Genomic DNA, 23,430 nt, shown 5'->3' with positions numbered 1-23,430 from the left:
TTTTCCTCTGTTAGCTGACTGGAAGTTGTTTTCTCCTTCTGCTTTGAGGTTCTCCAGCACTAAAAAATGCCACACAATTTAACTCTACAGCTTCTTACTCTCCTAGACTGGGGCCTTCAAAGAAAAATTAATAAATCAGCAAACATGGTTATAGGTTATTTTGATAGGTTATCAAAATAAGATGTGGCTTACCACATTGAAACTTCATGCCACGATAGTATAAAGGAAACCACAGTTTCACTTGTGCCAAAAATGTGTGGGAATCTTACCAAATTATACACAGACAAATTTTTTGTGTAAAGATCTGCAAAGGTAAAGCAGAGTCAGGATTTTCAGCCTTCACAAAAGATGGCAGATGCTACAGGTGGAACACAAAGTTTGAAAGTTGCTTCCAGAATTATTCCACCCTGGCAGAAACTCCTGAAGTTGCACAGGAATGTGAAGAGACCTCTCCATAAGAGGCATATACAAACAGACATAGTGCACTTATACCTTGTAGGCATGCAGAGTTTGCAGCTTGAAAGAATTGTGCTCACTGATTGCCTGAAGTGTGGGGGAGCAAAAGAAAATGGGTATTTAGCACCTCTGTGCTTGCTGGCTGCAGAACTTCATGAAGTGACACGTCTCTCAAACATCTGGCCTGATGCCAGCATCATCCTTCCATTTTGTGCTGCATGAAGGAGTAATTTTTATTTTTTTTTCAGTTAAGTTGTTTCAGCAAATTCTCCTGTTATTAGGAAAAGACAGATCTGTAAGGAGAGTTGTCGCCTTTATTTGAAAATCTTAGCAATTGATTTATATTCATTCTATTGACACCAATTTTGACAAGTTTTGTGTTCCATTTCATGTATAAAGGAAATTCCATAGCAGACATCTTAGAAGGGTGGTGGGTAAAAGCCTGGAGGCTGTTTTTAATTTTTATTTTCAGAATTCAAAGCTAGAGCCAGCTGAATTTCTGTTGGAATTGAGAAAACTTTATATAACCAGATCCACAGATTAAAATGATGCCAGCCAAAATTATACTCTAGTACAAAAAAACAATTACACAACACTGATTAAATTACTGGATCAGTACCTTTTGAGGTTGCTGAAATACACATTAATTAGGTTATTGAAGATTAGAGGTGGTGTTCTTATATGAAGGATGGGAGTTGGGAGGGAAAGGATTTAAAAATAGTAAAATACAGTCATCATGAAGAAGCCATTTCTGCTGGTAAGCTACCAAACATAAGTTTTCTTTTTAAATTCAATTACCCAATATTTACACAAGAGTCTCTGAATATCAAATCAGTTGCCATGGAAATATGGAAACTAAGCAGATAAACAAAAATCACACCTGAAATGAAATTGCATTTGAATGGACATGCAGTTTGCTTCCACCACTTGCATTGTATCAGGCATCTGTACACTGTGCAATATGTTTCATTCAACACATGGTTTGAAACCCAAAGGTAACCAAGAAAGAAATAAATTGTTACAATTATCTTTATGTAGAATTTCATACTCCACAAAACAATGCAATTGACACAGGGCTTACACAGAACATTGGGTGATGCTTTGCACTCACTGTGATGGCTTGGAAATATAATTCACTGCACAATACTCACAGAATATTTACAGAAAATGAGAGCAATCATTAGTCTCTTATAAATAAGGTGACCAAATATCCCAGCCTTCTATGAATACATGTAACCCCCTCCATGATGAAGTCATGGCAGTTATTTTGCTCTAATGAGCCTGCTCCTATCCCCATGAGTATTCTAAAAACAAAAGAAAGATATCACACACAACCAAAAGTAGTCACACAACAAAACCCCATTCTTGTTATAAAATTTAAATTCTCAAACATCCTTTTAGTACTGTCTCATTTTAGTTCAGTTTCTACTGCTTTACTTCCATGGGTTTCCCCTTTCCCTGAATGTGATGCTGGTCCCCACCTCGACAGGAGCAGGGAGGACTCTGGAGAAATGAACTGTAAAAAGGCATCATCCCAGCAGTAAGGAAAACAAAAGAACATGGCTTGCAGGCAAAAGGAAAAGGAAGCTGAAGACCCATTTGTGTCTAGAAGGGTGAAGAGAAAACGGGCATTTTGGTCGCCTTAGTTACAAGTCTCTCGGTCACCTGCATGCACGGACTTTTGTTTTAGTCTGGAAGTGTTGATTTCACAACCACACCCGGTTTTATTCAAACACCGAACTGGTGAACAGTGTTATGAACAGCAATCACAAGGATGGAACAGCCTTTTCTCTCAGAAGTAACAAAACAAGATACTCCTTGAAGTCTTCTTTCCAGCTGTGCATATGGATCTGAACAAGTCCCATCTCCTGATAGGCAGCACTACCCCTGCAGGCATGACCAGCTCAAGCTGTGACCCTTGACAAGTTGTGCACGAGGTTGCCATTAAAGGTGACATTCAGCAAGGTTACCACACATGGTTTGGGTACCACAGTTACCAGCAAATCACTTTAATGGTGACCAATAGATTATAAGTTACTCCAACTACACACAAATCAGAGAGGATTATTACAGAGACAATACTTTACACTCCTCTACCTGCAGCTTTCAGTTTGGTTTGGTTTGTTGCTGTTTTCTACATGGTGGTGGTCTCCCGTGGCGCATAATGTGTTTTTCTAAACTATCCAGGATGGCAACAGCAATCCTTTGGACATGGGGATCAGTGTGGACATTTTCCTTGATGTTGTACAAATGCTGCAAACCACCTTCTTCAATTAACATGCTGCAGTATCTGGCGGCTGTAATAGGATTATAAAAAGGGAATTAAAACCAGAATTATCTAGGGTAAAGGTAGGAGATAATGTAAACACTGATTGAAATCCACTTTTGTCTCCAGGCAGTATTTAAGACACCCCCTAAAGTGTCCACAGACGTGCATGAGTACTTTAACAAGTGACAACACAACAGAGTTATTTGGACAGGACTCCAGCTGTAATCAGGTCTCTTACCAGTCTGTCTCAGCTGACTGGAAAGTGCCCTGTAATGTGCACAGTATTCTCTCTTCCCCCCACCTCCTCTACAGGCATTTAAAGTGCACATAAACAAACCAGAAGAAATGGGAATCAAAAGCACTATAGTGTCTAGGAGTATACAGGTAATAGCCCCTTTCTCAAAAACCTTGGTACAGAACAATTACCAAAAAATGGTATCAGATATACCACATAATTTGTGGAGGCCTCCAGGCTTGGAGAGCAAATACAAACTAGCTCCTTCCAATAGCTTGCTAAATATATTGATGGTGGCCTCTCATTAATTATAAGTTGCTACAAATGCCTTTCCAGGGAAATGCCTTTCCAGGGTTTTTTCCACTTACATTCTGGAATTCACTAAGTTGAAATCACACCCCCATCAGCTGCAGCATTATTAAGAGCAGGGAACAGCTATAAAAAGAGCTGTAGGGTGGATGTAATGTGCAAGCTGCAGAAGTTGTTTTGGAAAGGTCAGGATGACTGTAATGCAATCCACAGGGCATTACCTCAGATGGGCCCAATTGCACCATTCATCTCAGTGGTGCAACACCAGACTTGTTTTAATGCTGATGTTCAGCATTTCACTGGGGATCACATTTACTGTGGCACTACAAATATTTTAGTTGGGTTACCTCACAGAGGTGACTATGACACAGACAAACAGCAGCAGAATAAAAAAAATATACAAAAAAATTTAAACCAATTGCTTCCAGACCACTTTATGCTGTCATCTGTAAGAGGGGGTCTAAATAAAAAGCATCTCCTCTCCAGGACTACTAAAAGCTTTCTTGGTAACAAGCACTAAAAGCTGAAGATTTTCCTCCCAAATACATCTTCATATTTCAGAATTAAACACTTTTTTCCCCACAGTAGATTACTACATTTGCTACCAAACATTTGGTTTCTCTGCAACTTTGTCCAGAAGCTTCTGGCATCAACTACCATGAGAACTAAAAGAATTCTGTCTTGGGCTCAAATCACGAGTAAGCCAATGCAAACCTCAGCAGCATGTTAAAAGCTCAGATGTGAGGGCAAACAAAATACCAAAATTAAATAGAACAAATAGGACAACACAAAATTAACAGGACTGAGGCACAAAGAAAACTTATAGGGCCTTATTTAAAATCCGTTATCCAGATCTGACCAGTAAAACAATTCTGTCAGAACAGTCTGACTTCATCATGAAAAATCTCACAGATTTCTGGACAGTACCCTGGGAACAGAGGCATATTTATGAGCTCTATGAAGGGCAGCAAAACAGTATTCTGTGTGCAGTTTTATATTATGTGATGTTATTGGTTGGTCCTAAACAGATGCCTTATCACTGCAGAAATAAAGATTGATGGGACAGGGATAAACAAGCCCAGATATGCTGCCATCAAGGAGATTAAAAACTGGCACAGAAAACACTTCAAATACTTCAGAAGAAATCTGCTTTATATAGACATATTCATGACAAAAATTCCTGTCAAAAAAACCCCAACATTAAAAGACAGGAAAGTTTGCCCCTCCTACACTTAGGTATGGTTGGGGGATTTATTTCCTTTTCCCAACAATTCTGCATAATATCAAATGCTCTCAAATCAGTCTACTTCTCATTTTGCAGATGGGAAAGAGAGATTAAGAAAATGACATTTATGCCACAGCAAGTTACTGCAAAAAGGCAATTAGAGATGAGGAATAACTATAGTTTTTGTTCTCATAGTAAGACACTGCTACCTGCCATAGTAATTGCTCTTAATTTAAAAGGAATTTGTTGCCCAGCATTAATATTTGCATATTCTATTTGAATAAAAACACGTGTGCAAGCAAAACATGTAGTTAAATCTTAACAAATCCACATTGTGGAATTAACACTATGCATCTAACAGAAAAATTTCAGTTAATAGAAGAGATGTAAGGAACTTCCACTACTCTCTTTTTCTCCTCCATTTAGTCAAGCCCCAGGAGTGAATACCCCAGAAATTCTTATTTTTCCCACTTCATGCTAGTGAATACCATACCAAAAAAGAAGAATTTTAAGGGTAATATTCTCTCAATACGTACGATTTTTGCTGCAGACGTGCTGCATTGCCCACACTGCCCATAACTGGACACCAGGTGTCATGAAACAGCCAAGTAGTGGGAAAAATGGATTGAAAGACCTATTAAAAAAAAAAAAAAAAAAAGAAACAGTTACTTGCTTTATTACTAGATACTTTTACTTCAGAGGTCATATGTTTGTTCCATATATTAACTACATGTTAACTACACATGTTAGCCACATGTTAACTACAGGACACATTGGTCTGCTGCATCTAAAACTCATTTAAGACAACTACCTGCAAATATCATATATAGTAGATATGTGGTTTGCTTTTTTCCCCCAAGCTCTTGATCACAAGATAAGACAATATTTACCTGTAAGCCACCATCTCACATTCTGGGGTTGGCCAGTTCAAAATGGCAGTATGCTGTAAAATACAGAACCAAGAACATTGATTGTTAAATACAAACATTGAAACAAAAATAGAAAAGACTGTGATAAAATTCACCATGATTTCTGTACCAGCTGTTCAAGGAGAGATGTCCTCTGGCTGCGACTCAATGTCCAGGCCTGCTCTCCCCGAGAAATCAGATGAGCAATAATCCCTGCTGCAAAGTAGCTGACTTCCACCTCCACGCTGTGCAACAATTTACTGATGTGGTCTATGAAGTCCTTCCACATTAACTCAGAATGGAGCTCTTTCACTTCAGCTATGTTATTCTGGAATGGGGAAATAAATAATAAAAAAAAAGAGAAAATGTCAACAGAAAGAAGATGGTGTGAGGGAGATAAACGCAAACTTGAATTATTTTGTGTGAGTAGACACAGATAAACACTCAGATGAGATCTCTGTACATCCAGGTGACCACCACATGCCAAAATTCTACTTTTGCTTTTAGAAATTTTTCCAGTCTATACAGGAATTTGCATCAAAACAAAGAGGTTTTCTCCTAAATGATTTTATGCCATTAAAGTTTAGATTAATCAAAGGCTATTTTTAACATTCTCAAGCCCAATTTAAAAAAACTCCAGCAAGGCAAAATTCTGCATTCCGCTGACTTTCAACCTACTTTTTGTATTTGGACTCACGTGAAGCCTCACTCTCCTTTCTGAAAAGCTCTTTTTATTTCTTCTAACCATCAATTTCAATATAATTTTTGAAGAAACATAAAAAAGTTCAAAAACATGCACATTGCAAATAATACACACTATAAGGATTAAAGAAGAATGTAAAAAATATTAGGATATGAAAAACTAATTTTTCAGGTTAACACAGGGTAAAAAAAATCCTTTCAAAATAAAATTTTAAAAGTATATGTTTCAGACTGTTATTTTTTTCATCTTACCAGAAGTCCAAGAACTTTCTGTTGGATTGATGATTCAGATGGAAAAGACTGTGGATAAAGCAAATTAAAAAAAAAAAGTAAAGATTTATGCTTATTATTGAAACAGCTTTAATTATAAACCTGTGCTGCTAATCCACCACCAAGCCCCCCTTCCTCACCTCTAAGACTCTCATGAAAAGTTCTAGCCCTTGGTTTTCAATAAAGTGCCGACACGTTGTTGGAGATTCATCTGTGAGGTTCCAAAGTGCACTCAGTGTGAACTTGAGGGTGGTATCTACAAGATTCTGATTTGTTTTCTGTTTGACTATTTGTAGAAGTTGCTAGGGAAAAAAAAATCAAAATATCAACATATGTATTAACTCCTCTGCTTTTTTCTACACTAAGTGGGCAATGCATAGCTGTCATTTATACACAGAATAAAGATAAACATGCTTAGAGTCAAACTACAAAATAGACCAGCTATTAAACTTTTTACCTCTGCCTGCTAAAGGAACTCATTCCTTTGTTTCCACAGTAATTACATGTGTAGGGCTATTACAGATGGCACAAAGCCACCCACAGAATCAGAACCTTTACAACAGTATTTACTTCATTCTCATTTTGAGCATCTTTCACCCTCAACAATGAATTTCAAATCAAGGTATGTCTTGCCATCTTGCTTTGCGTTAATTGTGTCAAGTTTTTCCACTTTGGCTTACCTTCTAAATAATTTTCACATGAATACATGTTAATATGTTCTTAGAATTTTATGTCCTTATGTTCACTTTGTATCTCCAGGAACACTGCTAGTATGAACAGCTGGAGAGGATGGAATGGCAGGAAAGCATCTGACTTACCCTAACAATGAAGAGTTCTGCACCAAGTTGAGCTGTTTGCTCTGTTGAAAGCTGTAAACAAACAAAAGCAAATCAACATTATTTTAGAGTTTAGAAATATTTTCCTATCATCTCAAAGCTTAATTCCATACCTTTGCAGCAAGAATGGAAATTATGGCTACAGCCATCCTTTGCATGTTTTGATCTTCATGATTGCACAGCCACTGCATAACAAGTTTGGCTGCTTCAAACCTGGAAGTTAAAAACAAAAATTAATTTTTATAAGGCTCATAAGTGTTAGTAAAAGAAAGATGTACACAGACAAGAGAAGTATGCTTCATACCATAAAAAGTAGAAAGACACAGTGAAATTGGATGTATTGTATGAGCCTCTGTCAGCTTTAAGCTGTTGACTTAGGGTCTCTTACTTCTAATTATGTATCAGAGTGCACAGGAAGTGCTTCCAAAGAAGGAAGAAAAATTTGGCAGTCTTCTGAAACAGCAGACCATCACACTTCAAAGTATTTGGACAAAATATTTGAGTAAAAAATGTCTGCAAAAAGCAACCCCAGAGAAATGCTGACTTCTGTTACATGGAATTAAAGATAGAGCCATCCAGATGAAGTTCAAAAACCTCTGTACAGCAAAGGATTTTTTCAGACCTATACTCAATTGTATATATTTGTGTCAACAGGCCTAAAACAATATAGGCCAGATAAATTCAGCACACTGGATTGACTTAAACTGAGCAAAACTGGGGCCAGAAACAAAGCTTCTGAAGAAAAATATTCTGCAATGCTTCAACTCATTTCAACTGACATCTAAAACTTGCCTGTTAAATGGGACATCCTGAAGGATTCTGTCACTGCATAGTGAAAGAAGGCAATTCTTTTGCAGCTGTAAGAAATAAAAAACAATTGCTTTATTAGAAACACAAAAATTTTGGAACACTTTCTATTGGGGTGCACGAGACAGAGAGTACTTTGGACCTTATCAGCATAAGAGAACTGATAGACAAAATGCCTTGGCAAAAACAAATGGAACTTTGAAAATTAGATCTAGATAGCAAGAAGATTTAATTAGACAGGTTTACCAGAAAAAGAAAATCCTATTAAACAATGCAAGCAAGAGATGTTGTTATATGCATAAGTTTGTGCATGTAATTTCAACCTAATCATTGTAGTACACTTTACTAGTCTCCCTAAAATACTATGTAAGTGCTTGTATCCCACAACAAAATCAGATTCTGATCACCTAGCTGTTCCAGACACATTTTATGAAAAATCCTTTCCTTAGGATTTTTCCTCCTGAGAAGCTGAGGCCTCAGGAACAAAATGTAAACAATGATTATCTGCTGCTGTGGAATGCAACAGGGGCAGCTGTGATTGGTCTCATGTGGTTGTTTCTAATTAATGGCCAATCACAGTCAGCTGGCTTGGACTCTCTGTCCGAGACACAAGCCTTTGTTATCATTCTTCTTTTTCTATTCTGAGCCAGTCTTCTGATGAAATCCTTTCTTCTATTCTTTTAGTATAGTTTTTATATAATATATATCATAAAATAATAAATCAAGCCTTCTGAAACATAGGATGAGGGAAGAGACAAGCATCTGACCCTAAGCCTCCTGTGAACACCATCACACTGAGTCAATCTCCCCGTCTCTCTCCATCACCAACAACTTTCTTGCCACAAACACATTTCCCCGAGGTCCTGGGACGTGGAGAAACCTTTTGTTGAGACCCACAAGACAGAGGACGGCACAGAAAGCAGAGGAGCTTTGCCCTGTACCTGCTGATGATTGGGGAAGTGCTCCATGGCCTTGAGGAGCAGGTGGGTGACGTCTGCCAGGAGGCGCACGGGCATGCCGGCCGCCAGGTCCTGCTTGGTGAGGTTGAAGACGCAGGCGCTCGCCGCCAGCTGCACGGGCAGGTTCAGGGGGTGGTTCCTCATGCCCATCACCACCAGCTGCAGCACAAGGGTGGCCCACGTTAGCAGCTCACACATTGGCACACAGAGCCCAAGAACAATTTGCCTCCTGCTCCAGGCCACAGCAGTGACTCACAGCACCCAATTTCTGCCTGCCTTGTACTCGAGTGAGAAATCCATCTGGTGGGATTGGAATTCTCAAGGAATAACATTTCATTCTGCTCAGCGATTCAAAGCTGGCAACTTCTACTGCTCCAAGTCCTTTTGCACAGCTTGTAGCAACCTCTCAAAGAAGAGGCTGCACAGACTGCAAGAAATTCCTAGAAAGAACCAGGCTGGGATAAAATCACCAAACCCTTTCAGAGGTGAATGATGCAGGACAGAGTTTCTGCAGTGCAATAGTAATGATGTAGTGCCTTGTTGTTTGGTGATGAGCCATTTGGAATCACATCCTGAGCTGCTAGGTCAGGACAGATTTTTTGCAGCTTCCTCCTGCATGATGCTTTTGGCTAGGTATGTTGATTGTGATCTCACCAAATAAACATTTAATAATAATATTTTTCTTGTTGATAACTGACAGGTAAAGTCTTTTGGACATTGATGCCAAATTTAAGGCCACTTGTTCAACATCGAAGAGGATAAGAAAAATAAAAACCATGTGTCCTACTGGTGCCTCTTTTTAGGATCCCTACAAAACTTAAACCATCTCTAACGTTCTAGACATGGAAAGCCAATGCCTAGAATGGATTTTTAAGGAAAGTTTTGGGCTCCAGGTTACAGCCCCATACAGAACACTGACAATATCCATTCACCCATTACCCTGCTGGAGGGTGACAGTAGAGAAGCTGTCACTCAATTCTTTCCTTATTATTAATGTTTTGTGAGCATCAGTAGAAGGCACTGCTCTTTCTGGTGAATAAGAGCAGACACAGCTTTGATTAGAACCCAAGCAGATATGATCTAATGACAGAATTCAGCATCTGAAGAGTATTTCATATCATATTCAAAGGTATGTGAAAAAATCAATTTACATGCTACTAAAATTTAGATAATTTCCATTAATAGAGAACAATTTTGCCTAACATAAAACACTGCAGGGCATCTTCTAAATCCCTCGTGTTTAAATAGTTCTTTTTTTTTATTTAATATTACAATTTTAATCTTGAAAAACACAACCAAAAAGGTAAAAGCTTATAAACTAATTTATACCAGGCTTTTGGGGATGAGCTCAGGAAGAACACACAAGAACCATCAAAACTATTATTTTACCTTTAAAATTTCAGGCTTAGTTTTTTCCATTACATGTGTCAGGCTGAATAAATGAAAGAGTGCTTCCCTCACAAAGAAGGCTCGTTCACTGTACCGCTTCAGTGCTTCTGAAATCTGAGTTTCATTTGCTTCTCCTGACACCTGTGAACACAGAAATAATCTTTAGTTCAAGATGTCAACATTTTACTTGCAAAGTTTTGTTCCCAAAAATTGCAAAGCTGCAGTTTCAAAGGCAGTGATTTGGCCAAGTCTTTCTGTAAGCAAACGATTGCCAGCCTGCTCTAGTTTCCATTTAATGATATTTTCTGTTATAACTGTAAATTGTGTAACTGGTTTGTTCCTCAGTCCTACTATTTAATGAATCATTGCTGCAATCACTGTTTTTTATATCTCTTAGGGCAGCATGCAAAAATTGTTCTACTTAACATGGCACATACAAAAAAAGTAAAAGGTTTATATATAAAGTGTCACATTCTGTGCATCCTGCATTGTATACAGGCATGTTTTTTTGAAATTTTTGATATCAGGACTATATTACAGCCTTGAGAGAACTGACAGCATCTTGGATTTTTTATTCTCCACTGATTAGAACAGGGTAGCCCTGTTTACCGACATGTTGTACAGCCAATTATACCCTACATGAAAAATTTCCACTTGGTTTCATGTTCTCAACTATAATATCTGCCTAGTGTTCATAATCAAATTGCACAGGGCTGCTGTAAAGACAGTAATATTTTACCTCTGCTGTTTCCATGAATTCTGTGTCTTGTTTACTCTTTAGCAGTATCTAGACTAAGCAGTTTAATATTTCAGTAGAGTTACTAATGAATTTAGGTCACCAAAAAAACAAAATAAAACCAATCATAGCCTACAGTCTCTTCTTGACAATTATGCCTTTAAAAAAAAAGAATGCAAACTGTATTTTGCTAACCACATTGCCACAAGTCCATTGTGACTTTCACATTACTAGAACCTTCCTCCTTCCTGCCTCTTCATGGTGCAGACAGTTCTATGAAGCAATTATTCTGAACAGCAAGGATTACATTGCATTATTTTATACCAAACATGAGGTATAACCTCCTGGTGCTGGATATAATCACACCAAAGGGGAACTTGCCTTTTCTGTGCATTTCAACACTGAGACACTTTGCTGTCAGCTGTGACAACTAAGTACTCAAGACACCTTGCCCTCAACAACTGTCAAATTTCAGGGGGAAAAAATACAAAAATTGTGTAGCTGTGTTACTCCATTTGCCTATAACAAGAGCATTCTGAATTTTAAAACTGAAGTGGAAAACTAGACTTGCACAGGAGACAGACTAAACTATGGACACATTAGGCTCTCTTCCTCATTCCCTCTGCAGCTTCCATCATTCTCAAGACCCAGCAGAAAGGAAAACTCAGTGTCAAAGATAACATACCACTGACATGTCTAAAACAACTTTTTTTTTAATTAATTCTGACCTGCTTATTCTCCAATAATTGCCTTCAGATTTTACAGAACAGGGAATGATGTCTTGTTGCCTGGCTCTAAAAGATAAATAGATGCACTTCAGAAAACATAGTCTCATCCTAAGGGGCTAAGTAATTGAGGATTTGTTCAAGAAGAGGAAGCCTTTCATCCTAAATTATTGCTTCTTAGGTGATGCTTCTCATCACCAGAAGACCTTTCAACACAAGTAGAAATATGGTAAGAGGAAATAGCAGTGGTGATGGAGCATAACAGCAGCTGAGTGATTCAGCTTTATTGTATCTGCCGTGTTAATCATGAACTGCTCAAAGCTTATGCAAATTCTACCTCCACCCCTCACACATTGCTGACTTATGCCAGATACTGTCTGGAATCCAGGAAATATTATCCCACTAAGTGACTTCAGACAAGGCAAAGCTCAGCTTTCTTAGATATGGAAAATCAAGATCTAAGGTTCACTGAAAAGGCACAGAAAACAGATGCCTCTTACAAGTATATGCATATATACAGTATTATGTAAATTTAGCAGTTTGTGTCAAAATTAAGTAGGAATTTCACCTAAAGCCAGGTGAAATTATAATTAACAGTTTAAATTATAATTATAATCGACAGTTTAAAAAAATGAACACACACACACATACATTTAAAAACTATTAGCTCTATTTCCCCTGCACATTCTATTTTTTCAGTGAAATTAATTCCCCCACTTAACCTTCAGGTTTCCTTCTCCTGTTAAGAACTCTGAGTAGCCGGCATCAGTAGCTAGCAGTCCTACAAACTGCATCGTGGGCCGCTGCAGAACGAAGGCTTGTACAGCTTTATCTGTCACATGCTTTCTTCCAGAAATGTCCAAAGACACAAGGTTAGGCAAGATATCTTTCTGTTCCAGTAAACGAAGAGCTATGTCCGATGTGAACTGTTTGTCATCCGAAATGTCAAGGTGATTCAGGTATTTTAGTTCTCTTATTACATCCAGAATCTGGGTTGTGGTCATTTTCAAGCATTTCAGGTGGTGCATGGTCAAAGACTTGAGCCTGTCTTTGCAGGTGAGGAGTGCTGTTATGTCAGTGACGGAGGTGTTGGATATATCCAGACTTTCCAACCTGGGAAGTGAAGCAACATCTGCCAAGTCCTCGTTGTAGAAGAGCACGTTGGTGATGCTCAACGCGCGGAGCCCGGACAGCTGACTGAAACACCTCTCATAGGGGTCTTCCAGAGAAAGAGTCAGTGAGTTCAGCACCAGGCACTGCAGATTCTGCTGGATCCACTTATTGCTGCCCAGTCCACTGATAATGTCTGTGATTGTTATATCTGCATTGACCCCCGTGGCATCCAGCTCCACCAGCTTGTGATGGCAGAAGGCTTTGCGGAAAGCCACGGCGGAGATTTTGGCCTTGCGGATGCAGGCGCGCTTCAGGCGCATCTGGGTGCCTCGGAAGATGCCCACGGTGCCATCGTTGAGCAGCCCTGTGGGAAAACAGCATCAGTGCTTGGCTCCAGTGTTACACACCACCACTTGGACAGTAAAAACCCAAAGGGTACAAAGTGCTGGCAGAGAAAATTAATTACAAAGTAGTTTCCCTCAGATCCTTACACCACCGATCCCAAAGTCTTACGTTTGCGACTCCACTTTGAAGATTATGAGGTCGTGTCTGGAAAATTCCAGGTTTAAGAATAGGACAGATAAATAAGAAGCAGTAAATGCACGTTACCTGTTTGGTTCAGAAAATGGAACACACAATAAATAAAATATGGGTATGATTCATAAACAATTAGAGTGCTGCACTCATTTGCTGTATTTTTCTCACTGAACTGGTTAGAAGTGTGCTAAAAGCAGAATTTCAAAATTTCTGAGTGCAATTCTCCTCTGGCCACAGTTCCATTAACCTCAAGATTGCACCACCTATCAATGACTCGATCTCATCTTGCTTTAACTACGTAATCTAGCATTTGACTGAATTCTTAAGTAGGATCAATACTAAATTAAGCTTATTAAGTTCTATATGAAGAAGGTAGGAGTGTTGCTCAGAAACAAGCTGAATGTGAGAAAGAAACCTAAGAAGTGATTCAAAGAATAGAAAGAAGAGGGCAAGGAAAGGGTGGGAAGGAGAAAAAGACAGCAATGAAAAAAAGAAAAAGCAACAATCTTGTTTAGTATCTTTTTACTCTGTAGAAAGAATTCAAAAGTAGCTTTTTCTTGCAAGACACTGGCAACATCCTAACTGAAACAATACACTGAGTTCCCTGAATTATCAAAAATGCATTGAATATACAAATATGAAATCTTGGTGTCTTATCAACAGAAGGATTACAAAAAGCCATGTGAAGGGTGCAGCTGCACAGGCATCCACACAAAAGGAGTAGGAAGAACATGTCCTAGTTTTGCTCCTACAGGGTTATAAATGTCAACAACTCTCCTAGCTTTTAATCTCCTATCTTCACACATATTTAACAAAGAAAATGAAATAAAAATGCAATTTATTTGAATAATAACAATATTGCCACAACAGTTTGGATTTAAGTCATGGGCTAGTAACTACCTGTGTGACAAAGGCAAATATAAAGATTTGCAGACCTTTCTAAGGAGCAAATGCTTCAGGCACTTCTGACCAAGCAGTGAGGGGACTACTTCCCTCTTTTTTAGGGAAAGCAAAAACATGGGATGGAACAACTGGTATGGAGCAGAAAAATTAAAACCAATAGATATAATTACAGTCTGGTTAAAGTATCACTAAATTACTTCTTAATTTTTGCTAATCTCATGATTTAAGGACCAAAGCTCTCTCCCCAGCCTACCTTAGTCACATTGAGTTTACCTGCCACACACCTTTTTTCCATCCTGCATTCTTTATGTTTGTGATATTTTGGTGTCCGAAAATGTCTTCACCACTTCCAGCATTGCTAGTGAGTTTCTGGTAATTCAGTTTCCTAGAATCTGATTTCTTGGGACTACTCTAAATAACTCCTTATCAGAAAATAGTGTATATTAAAGATTACCCTTTTTTATGAGCTTGTCTATTTTAGGACCATTCCTTCTGTTTCTTCTGACCAGAACAACTGGAGAAATCCATTACCTGCCCAGTAAGACCCAAATAAAATCTGCATCTATAGGATAGGGTGTTTGGTCTGTTTACAGTAATTTTTCTAGTGTCATGTCTAATTTTTTAACAAAAATCTCCAGCATCTCAAGGAATAGGTCTCTTATCTCTACTCTAGCACAATTTATACCTTTGCTTTTTCATGATAGATATCTTATTATACAAATTTTATCATGCTTAAAGCAAGCAACCAAGACGGCAGCCCTATCCTCAGAGAAATGCTGACAAGAGAGCCAGTAAGCCAGTACACAAAATGTAAGGATACCATAAGCTGTTTACACCACTCTAAAACTGAGTGCTTTGAAACAAATAATTTCATGTCAATAAAAGTATTAAGAGAGATGAGAAACTGCTTTAATGAATCCCAAGTTTTTTTTTCTAACTTAATCACAGGGGCACATGGTAAAAAAAATCCAATTAAATGCTCTTCAAGAGATATTGTTGCTAGAAGTAGTAGAATTTTTTTTTGTTTTTTTGTGAAATTATTGAAAGAAGATTGAAAAATGTTTAAATAAAGGAACAGTAAAATCATAAACCAAGACTAAGAACTTTCTATTTAGATCTATGTGGCAATGCAAAGCTCAGCTGAAGCTGTGTAAAGCAAAAATAACAAAAATTCTCTATTAAGGGATTACAGAACACAGTTTTAACAGCTGCAGCAGCAGATCCTACCAGAAAATATAGCAGAACTGCAATGTCACATTCCAGTGAAATAAGTTCACCACTGAGCCACAAATGATTGTTTTTACCATGAAATGCCATCGTCTGCAGCAGTCGATCAGCCACCTCTTGAGGGAACATTCCAGGCTCCTGCAAGCACAATGTCCCATCTTGCCTTTCCGTGCAGAACTTCTCTAGGTTGGCAGTCAGGAAATTCAAACAGATATCAAGTAAAGAATATGGAGAAGCTTCCTCCTGTCACATGCAAGACACAAAGCAACAAAGGGGATTTAGTCAAGTCATTCTTTCTATGAACCCTCCATTACTCTATAATGTCTTTTTGTTAGTCTGGCAAATATTACAAGAGGAGATGTCTTCCTCAGGGCCACACAAAGTCAGGTCACACAATGAACAACTGGCCAAACTGATGGGAGCCTCTGTCCCCTGGCATCCCCAGAACCACATCCAGCCACGTCTGCTGTGCTTTGAACACTCCTTGTGTTCCCAGAGGAAGTAATGCAACTGCTGAAAAATAACTTTAATTTATGAAGTCTACTGGGAATTAATCAATCAAGACAGACTGAAAGAAGACTTAAAAATCAAATTATACATCTAGACTTAAAATATTTCTTTTAATCTTTCATTTAAGTCAATGTATATTAGAAGTCTGCTACCAACCTACATAAGAAATGCAGATATTGCAGATAAATTGCATATATAGGAGCAATTATTGATACTGAAAAGAGCAGCTACAGCTTCACATCAAAAAATGAAACCCAAAAAGAACCAGTTTAATTCCAAATCTTGCGCAGCAATAAACTAACATCTACTACAGTGATCCTTTTCCTCTTTCCAGGCACTCTGCACCTGGAAATCATCTATAGCACAAGTCTGGGTACAAAGGACAAGGCAGAATATAAACTTGATCTTTTGCCTCCGAGTCTGAGGATGTACACTGATACATGAAAATCTCAAAGGGTTTTTTTATTCCGTGTCTAATAATAACCTACTGTTTTCAGGCACACAGATTAATCAACATAAAGAATGACTCTCAGCACTGTGAATCATCCCCAGCACCACACAAAAGAAGGCCGAGTGACTGGTACATACTCCCCCAGACAATATTGAAAATAACAGCATCAACTGTTGTCAGATCTCATCTGTAGGAAAAATAGTAGCTTCCCTTTTATACAGAAAATTCTGGATAATTTCACCTTTCTTTCTCAGCCCATTTAACTTCTGTTGCTTCGCTTGCCTAATATGCTGATCACAGGAGTACTGAAATATGTAAAAGGTTATAGAGGAGAAATATAAATAAGGCTACAGAGATAAGTATTCTAAAATAAGGTGCACATATTTGAGGACTGGGAGGTACCACATTAGGGCAAAGATGGAATGGAGTCTATCTTTAATGAATCATGTATTAACAACAATTAGAGACTGCAGTTTAATGGCTCCTGAAGACTTAAGTACAGGCTTGGGAAGTAAAATCTCCAAATTATTCAAATGCAAGCTCCTTTGGCAGCTTTTGACATGCAACTTTTAATCCTTTGACTCAGTTTTGCTAAGTGCTTAAGTTTCATTATTTTTTACTTTATTATTACATTGTATTGTTATAAAAACAGGAGTTACTTTGTGATGCAACTTGCTCCCATACCAGGAAACAGCAATTTTGGCTGCCTCCAATCTTAAGAGGATAAGAAAATGAAGGACAGAATTTGGAATTGTGAATGTCTGATGTTTCTTTTTGTTTCTTTGTAGTGTGCAATGATGCCTGACTATTTTCAAATAGTACATTTTTTATGTGAGATGGGAAAATTTCCTTTTAAGCTTGAAATCAATATATATACCCAGGACTTCTATGACAGCTGATGAATCAAACAAAAATCAGAATCTCTACTCAAAGGTGTATGAAAATCATTCCCACTGAAGCAAAGACATCCACATCTCCATTAGATCTTGTTTCTAATTTGATGCTCAAAGATGACAAAACCAGAATACAGTCTCTCTTCATTCCTCCTGGAACTGTTCCTTCCTGTCTGCCAAAAAAGCTGAAACACTTTGAAGTATCAGTGAACAAACTCCAATGAGAATTTTTAGCCCTGTAGATAGGCCACTGGCATATGACTCAGAAAACTATTTTTTCAACCAGTACCTCTGAGTGGCCAATCTGTCCTTTGGAAATGCAAGTTGAATTTTTACATAATCCCTCTGGAAGTTCATGCAGGGCATCTCCATACAATCAAGGAACAAAAAGCACAAGCAGGGATCAATTACACTTGCAAACAAAACAGTTCTGTTTTTATTAACTCCACTCATTCCCACTATAGGAGACATCTGTAATATTTCTTCAACTTGCTGCCCAAAGGCTGAGCAAACACCCCTGACAAAGGCTCCTGAGGTAACCTGGGCAGACAGGCAAAATGTTTTTATCTGTATCTAATAAAGTCCTCTGACAAGCATCCTAAAAACAATTTCCTAAGCCGCCTGATACTGAAATAGAACAACTCAAATGCAGTCTGGAAACCTTTCATGTGAACTGGAGGCATTCCTTTTCTCACTCTTCTATACTTCAAGACAATATTGCCCAGTTAAAGTTGTATTTAAGCTCTTACAAGGTCAGAATTTAAGTGGTTCATTTCTCTGGCTCTGCTTTTGAATATCAAGCTGGAGACAAACCTGCCATTTGTTTTCTGATCACTTCACTTTCTGTCTAATGAGACACCATAAATGTATGTCAACCACAGCAGAGCACTTGAATTTTTTTGTTATTATTTAATAAACATCACCCAGCAGTTTTTAAGTAGAACTTCCATTATGCTATTTTACTTTTTCATAGTCAATTATCTGATATTTCAATTAACCTCACAGTTTCTTTCATTATATCAAATTAATTGAGTAGCCAGGAAACAAATATAAAAATTAATTCCCCAAACCACAAAATTATGAATTACATGATGCAAGCTGGGGTGCCTTCATTAACTAAAACATATATTATGAGAGCAATGTGACACATCTAAAACCTGGCTAGCTTATGGAATAGCATAAAAAGTAGAATAATTGCATTTAGATGGGTTTTTAAATGTTTATTTAAATCAATTTAAAAAAAAAACCAAACTTTTAAAGTGCTCAATATAATCAAAGCCAACCAAAAGTGTGCAGGGGGATGGGGTAAACTGCCTGGCTACTGCCCTCTGACAGAAACCCAATACAGAGGTGAACTGAAATGCAAAACCAGCTCCAACTTGATGTTACCAGCTCAGCTTCGAGCTCACACCAGTTGGAAAGGTTCTCCCAAAGAACATTATCCTCCACTTTTTCTTGTGAGAATTCCATGAATCAGCTTTAAACACCACTAGAATATACTCAACACATATCTTGAAGTGCAGTTCAAAAGCAAAAAGAACTTAAGGGGACACATTAAAGCACTGGGAATAAGTTAAAGAACCTTAAGGCAAACATTATAAACCCAGTTTATAATGGCTGAGTGTGAGTATCAAAATAAAATCCTGTTCATTTGGGGAAGCATCACCAGGGAAGTATCTGCTTATATAACAACAACTAAAGAAAAATAAGAAACAGGTATAACTGCTGTTTTCTGTCAGTCATTACAATCTAGCTTTACAAAGGAAAAAAAAAACTCCACTGCTGTGTGGGCCTTTCTCATCACAGAGGTTGTGATCCTACCAACTCCAGCCTGGCAGACTCAGTTCCTACAGGCTCTGTCTCTCAGACTCATTAAAAACCTAATTTTTTTTTCCATCGGTAGTGTTTTGTTTTGGCTGGCTCTTGTTCTCCCTCAATAAATGAGTATGTAACACTGGAAGAGAAATACCAATTTCATCTCTGACAGAGCCATGCCTGTGATGTGCTCCCCAAGCTTTACACCCAATTGCAGACTCAGCATGACAAACCCCAAACATGCAAAGTCTCTGCGAGCCAGGACCACCTGCTTTTCCCTCTCTAAAGTCTCAAAGGATGAGATGGGTACAGGATTAAGGACTTTTCAACTTGTGGTGGTCATTTCTCTCAAAACATTAACAGGAAAAAAGACATAATTTAGAGCCTCAGTTTTGGTGTTGGCTGTTTTCCAGCTGTTTTCTACCTCTCCACAGCCCCAAATCTTTACTTACTTTCTTAAAATGAACATTCTGAAAACAATTAAGAAATAGCAACTCAAGCAACAGCCACCAAAATTCCTCTGAGTGCTAAGAGAGGAAAGGCAGTGAAAAATAAACCGTTTCATGATTTATGCTACTAAGAAAGCTTTATGATTATCCCATTTAAATTAAGTTAAATGGAATTAAACAGAAGTAGGTGATTTATTAGCCAGACTCAAGGAAGGATTATGCTCAAAACTCCAATTTAACGTTAACTATTCTGGCACAAGAGGTGGGAACATAGAGATTAAAGCTGTTACTGATACAAAGTCAGCAGCGATCACAAGAGGCCTAAAATTAAATAGTGCCACATAAGAACTACATAGTAAGGCCACATATTTTAAGATTATTATCAAGAACTTCAGAGACATGTTCATAAATTAAAAATGATAGAGAGTGGAACCAGTGTGGTGTGCTGGACCACAAAAAAATCAGGGTGAAGCAGCACAAAAAAAAAAAAAAGGAAGGATTAAGTCACTTTTAAGACACTCAGGAGATTTCACAGGGCTATTTATGTTAAGAGATACCTACACCATTCCAGTTTAAAGGTAACAGCTACTAGAACACTCCGGGGATGAAAAGTACATTGGGAATAGGACATAAACCCAGCTTGTCTTAGCCTAGAAGATCAAAAGGTGAGAGATACAAATGCTACCTATAAATAAATACAGCACAATATATATAAACTATAGACAGAAAAAAAAATAGCCATTAAAGAAAAACACACTGCAAGCACAGCAACAAAGGCATGTAGAAATGCCATGAACTGGAAGTTTTGCCATAAATTTAGACATCAGTACATAGTTAAGCAATGAAATTCTACCCTAGTTCACTGATTAATGAGCAGGCACAAAACGTACCTACTTCAATAACAATGACACATAACTTTATTAGGGGATTGACTGAAATCAGGCTTTTCATGACAAGGGATGAGACTAGATTGCCCAGGAAGCTGCTGCTAGTCCTTGAAAAGGAAATCTGCACACTCATGCCTGGAGCAGAGGAGCAATCCAAACAGCTCCCATATGTTCAGCTCCGGCCTGTCTGGAGCAGGGAAAGGCTGCTCCTTTGGCAGCTCCGTGCTGGGAGAGCTCAGCGAGGCCCACGCACCGAGCCTTGGCACGGCTTCCTGCAGACAGAGCCCGGACAAAGCAATTCCCAGTGGGAAGGTGCTGTGGGGGGCTGGTGGAGGCAGGAGCCGGAGGAGGCACGGGCGGCCGGGCTGTGCAGAGCCGGGCTGAGCCCTCACTCCGGCCGGCCGAGGGGCTCTGCCCGCTCCGCCCTGGCGGCTGCGGGTGCTCGGCGCCGCACGGAGCCGTGAGGGGCCGCTCAGGGCGGCGGGTCTGGGCCGGCCGTCATCGCCCCCCCGGCGCCCTGGGGACACCGGGGCACACCAAGCCGGGATCGAGCCTCCCTCCCTGCCGTCCGCCGGGTCTCGGGTGCCCTTTTACGTAACGGCGGCAGCGCCGCGGTTACACAACGAACGGCGGGGCTGCCCCGGCCCGGCCGCGGTACCGGCGGGAGGGAGGGGGCTCTGCCTGAGCCCGTCAGCCGGGTTTGCGCCGCCGCCATGGCGGCCCCTTCCCCGGGGTCACCTCCGCTACCTGCGCCGAGTCCGGCACCCGGGGCTGCAGGAGAACAGCTCCCTGCCTCCCTTCCCTTCCTGCCTCCCTCCTTCCCCCGTCCCTGCCCGCCACCGTCACCCGCTCACCATCGCGGCGCTGGGTGCCGCCGGCGAGCGCCCAGCCAGCCGGTCCCGTCGCTGGGCTCCTTCTCTTTACGCTTTTTTTCTTTCCCTCCCTCCCTTCCCCCGTGTTTACCCCCCCGACCTGGAAGTGAATGTTGCCTCAGCCGGCCGGGATCCCGCCTCCCTTAAAGGGGCTGCGCCAGCACAGGTTGGTGCCGTGCTCGGGGAGCGGAGCCTCAACACTCGCGTTTTAGGCTCGAAGTGTGGGGAAAAGGGGCCATTGCGCAGCAAAGCGCATCGGCCTCTCTTGCTACGACTGTGTGGGACCTTTTCTTGGGCATGGTTGCTCCGGTAGCGGAGCCGGGACCCGAGAGCTCTGAGGCGCCGGTGAGCGCCCGGCTGGAGCAGGTGAGCAGCAGCTCTGTGGCCCTGGGGACCTCCCACAGCCGTGAACTGGCGTCGGCTTCACGCTTGGTGCTCTCAAGCCTCTGCAGTTCAAGTGTTTCCTGCACAAACTGGTTTATTCTGGTAATATGAATAATAACGTGCACCAGTACAATAGGTTCTGCCCGCCTGCTTTGGGGGGGAGCTTTGCTGTAAGCATAAACCATTCCGTACAAAGTAATTTCAGGTTTCAGATGACAGTAGTGGTGAAGAAAACCTGTCTCCCAACCAATACATACAATGTACTGTTGGTCAAAAGAATATAGTTATTTCTTGTTTCAGGATACAAAGTAAAGAAAGATACAAATACCCTATCCAAATAAAATTAATTAGACTATAGAATTTATGTAAAAGAATTGCTGATTCTACATGCAGAAGCTTTGGATAACTGTTGTCAGCAAACCAGCAAGACACATAAATAAAAATTAAGGAACAATTACCAAAATTATTTATGTTTCTTTCTTTACAAGATGGCAAAAGATTTTATTAATACTATGAAACACAGTTTTAACAGTTTAAGGACTGCATAACAATGGTCAGTTATAGTTCTAATTCTTTAGATTAGACTGCTGATGTAGAGAAAATATATTACATGCTCAGGATCTGACAAGCACAGAATTAAGAATCTTCATGTTCTGAATTTAACCACTTAAAAACCTAATCTGCTTAGAAGAAACAACTTATATAATTATGGGCACAGATATTAGCTTAGATAAGGAAGCAGCTCATACTATTATTCTTAGTCCATTACGTGTTTCTTCCACTTCGTAATGTCTTTGCAAGCTTCCAGACTGTTCTCTCAATGGCTTTTAAATTCACTGATTCACTCTGACCTATCACCAGATGTCTTGTTTTCCGAATTTATGATAGGAACTGGGCTCAGGCAGTGAAAACTTTCAGTGACAGCCTGACCCCCTGCTCCCAGTGCCTGTTCTTAGCCTGTACTCAGGAATCCACTCCTGGTCTGGAGCAGCCATATGGTTGAGTTGGCACAGGCTCAGCATCGGCATCAGGAGCTGCAAAGACAAGATCTCAGCAAGAGCAGACTCTTCAAGGACTTAAACTAATAAACTCAAGGAATTTCTACTGAGCCTGTGCAAACTGAAATGCTGGATTTTCAGAGAAACAGTATTGCTGGTACAAAAGCAGTTCACCTTCTAAAGGCCCCATCCAGGATGGAGTTTCACACGAACATTCTCAGATTGCAGCCAGCACTGGCCAAGCAATGTGTAACTTCTTCCTGCAGTCTCACACATGTGGCAGTGAGTTTTGGTCAATACATATTGAAAACAAGACTTTAGCTGCACATGGAAAATGTGTTTTAACTTCAAACCAAATTTTTAACAGTCTAAAATGTTTTAAGGAAATACTTTAGAAGATGTAACTGGTGTTTCAGCTATACACCTGACAGGATTTGCTGCCAATCCAGCTAGTCCTGGTAGCTCTAGCCCTTAATAAAGGATAAGGCTTCTTTCTATGGGAGACTGCACAGGATTTAACTGAGTTTTATTTATCCCAAAAAACTCGACAAGCTGGTGTTACTCT

General features: G+C 39.6%; 1 protein-coding gene across 1 annotated transcript; it reads right to left on the bottom strand.

The window, feature by feature from the left end:
- Window positions 1–750: 750 nt before the first annotated feature.
- On the bottom strand, window positions 751–21,550 carry LOC131086715 (protein zyg-11 homolog B). The gene is made up of 14 exons (XM_058029860.1): window positions 21,466–21,550; window positions 15,684–15,849; window positions 12,549–13,303; window positions 10,366–10,506; window positions 8,959–9,135; window positions 8,003–8,067; window positions 7,324–7,423; window positions 7,193–7,243; window positions 6,515–6,676; window positions 6,357–6,404; window positions 5,533–5,730; window positions 5,385–5,437; window positions 5,031–5,128; window positions 751–2,753 (listed from the first exon to the last, which is right to left on the bottom strand). Exons 1-14 carry the CDS (start codon window positions 21,466–21,468, stop codon window positions 2,563–2,565), a joined length of 2,208 nt encoding a protein of 735 aa, XP_057885843.1. The 5' UTR covers window positions 21,469–21,550; the 3' UTR covers window positions 751–2,562.
- Window positions 21,551–23,430: the final 1,880 nt, after the last annotated feature.

Source organism: Melospiza georgiana, chromosome 9 (assembly GCF_028018845.1).
Source record: "Melospiza georgiana isolate bMelGeo1 chromosome 9, bMelGeo1.pri, whole genome shotgun sequence".
Classification (NCBI taxonomy): Eukaryota; Metazoa; Chordata; class Aves; order Passeriformes; family Passerellidae; genus Melospiza; species Melospiza georgiana.
Note: the sequence above shows the minus strand (reverse complement) of the source record. Positions and strands in the feature narration are given on the sequence as shown.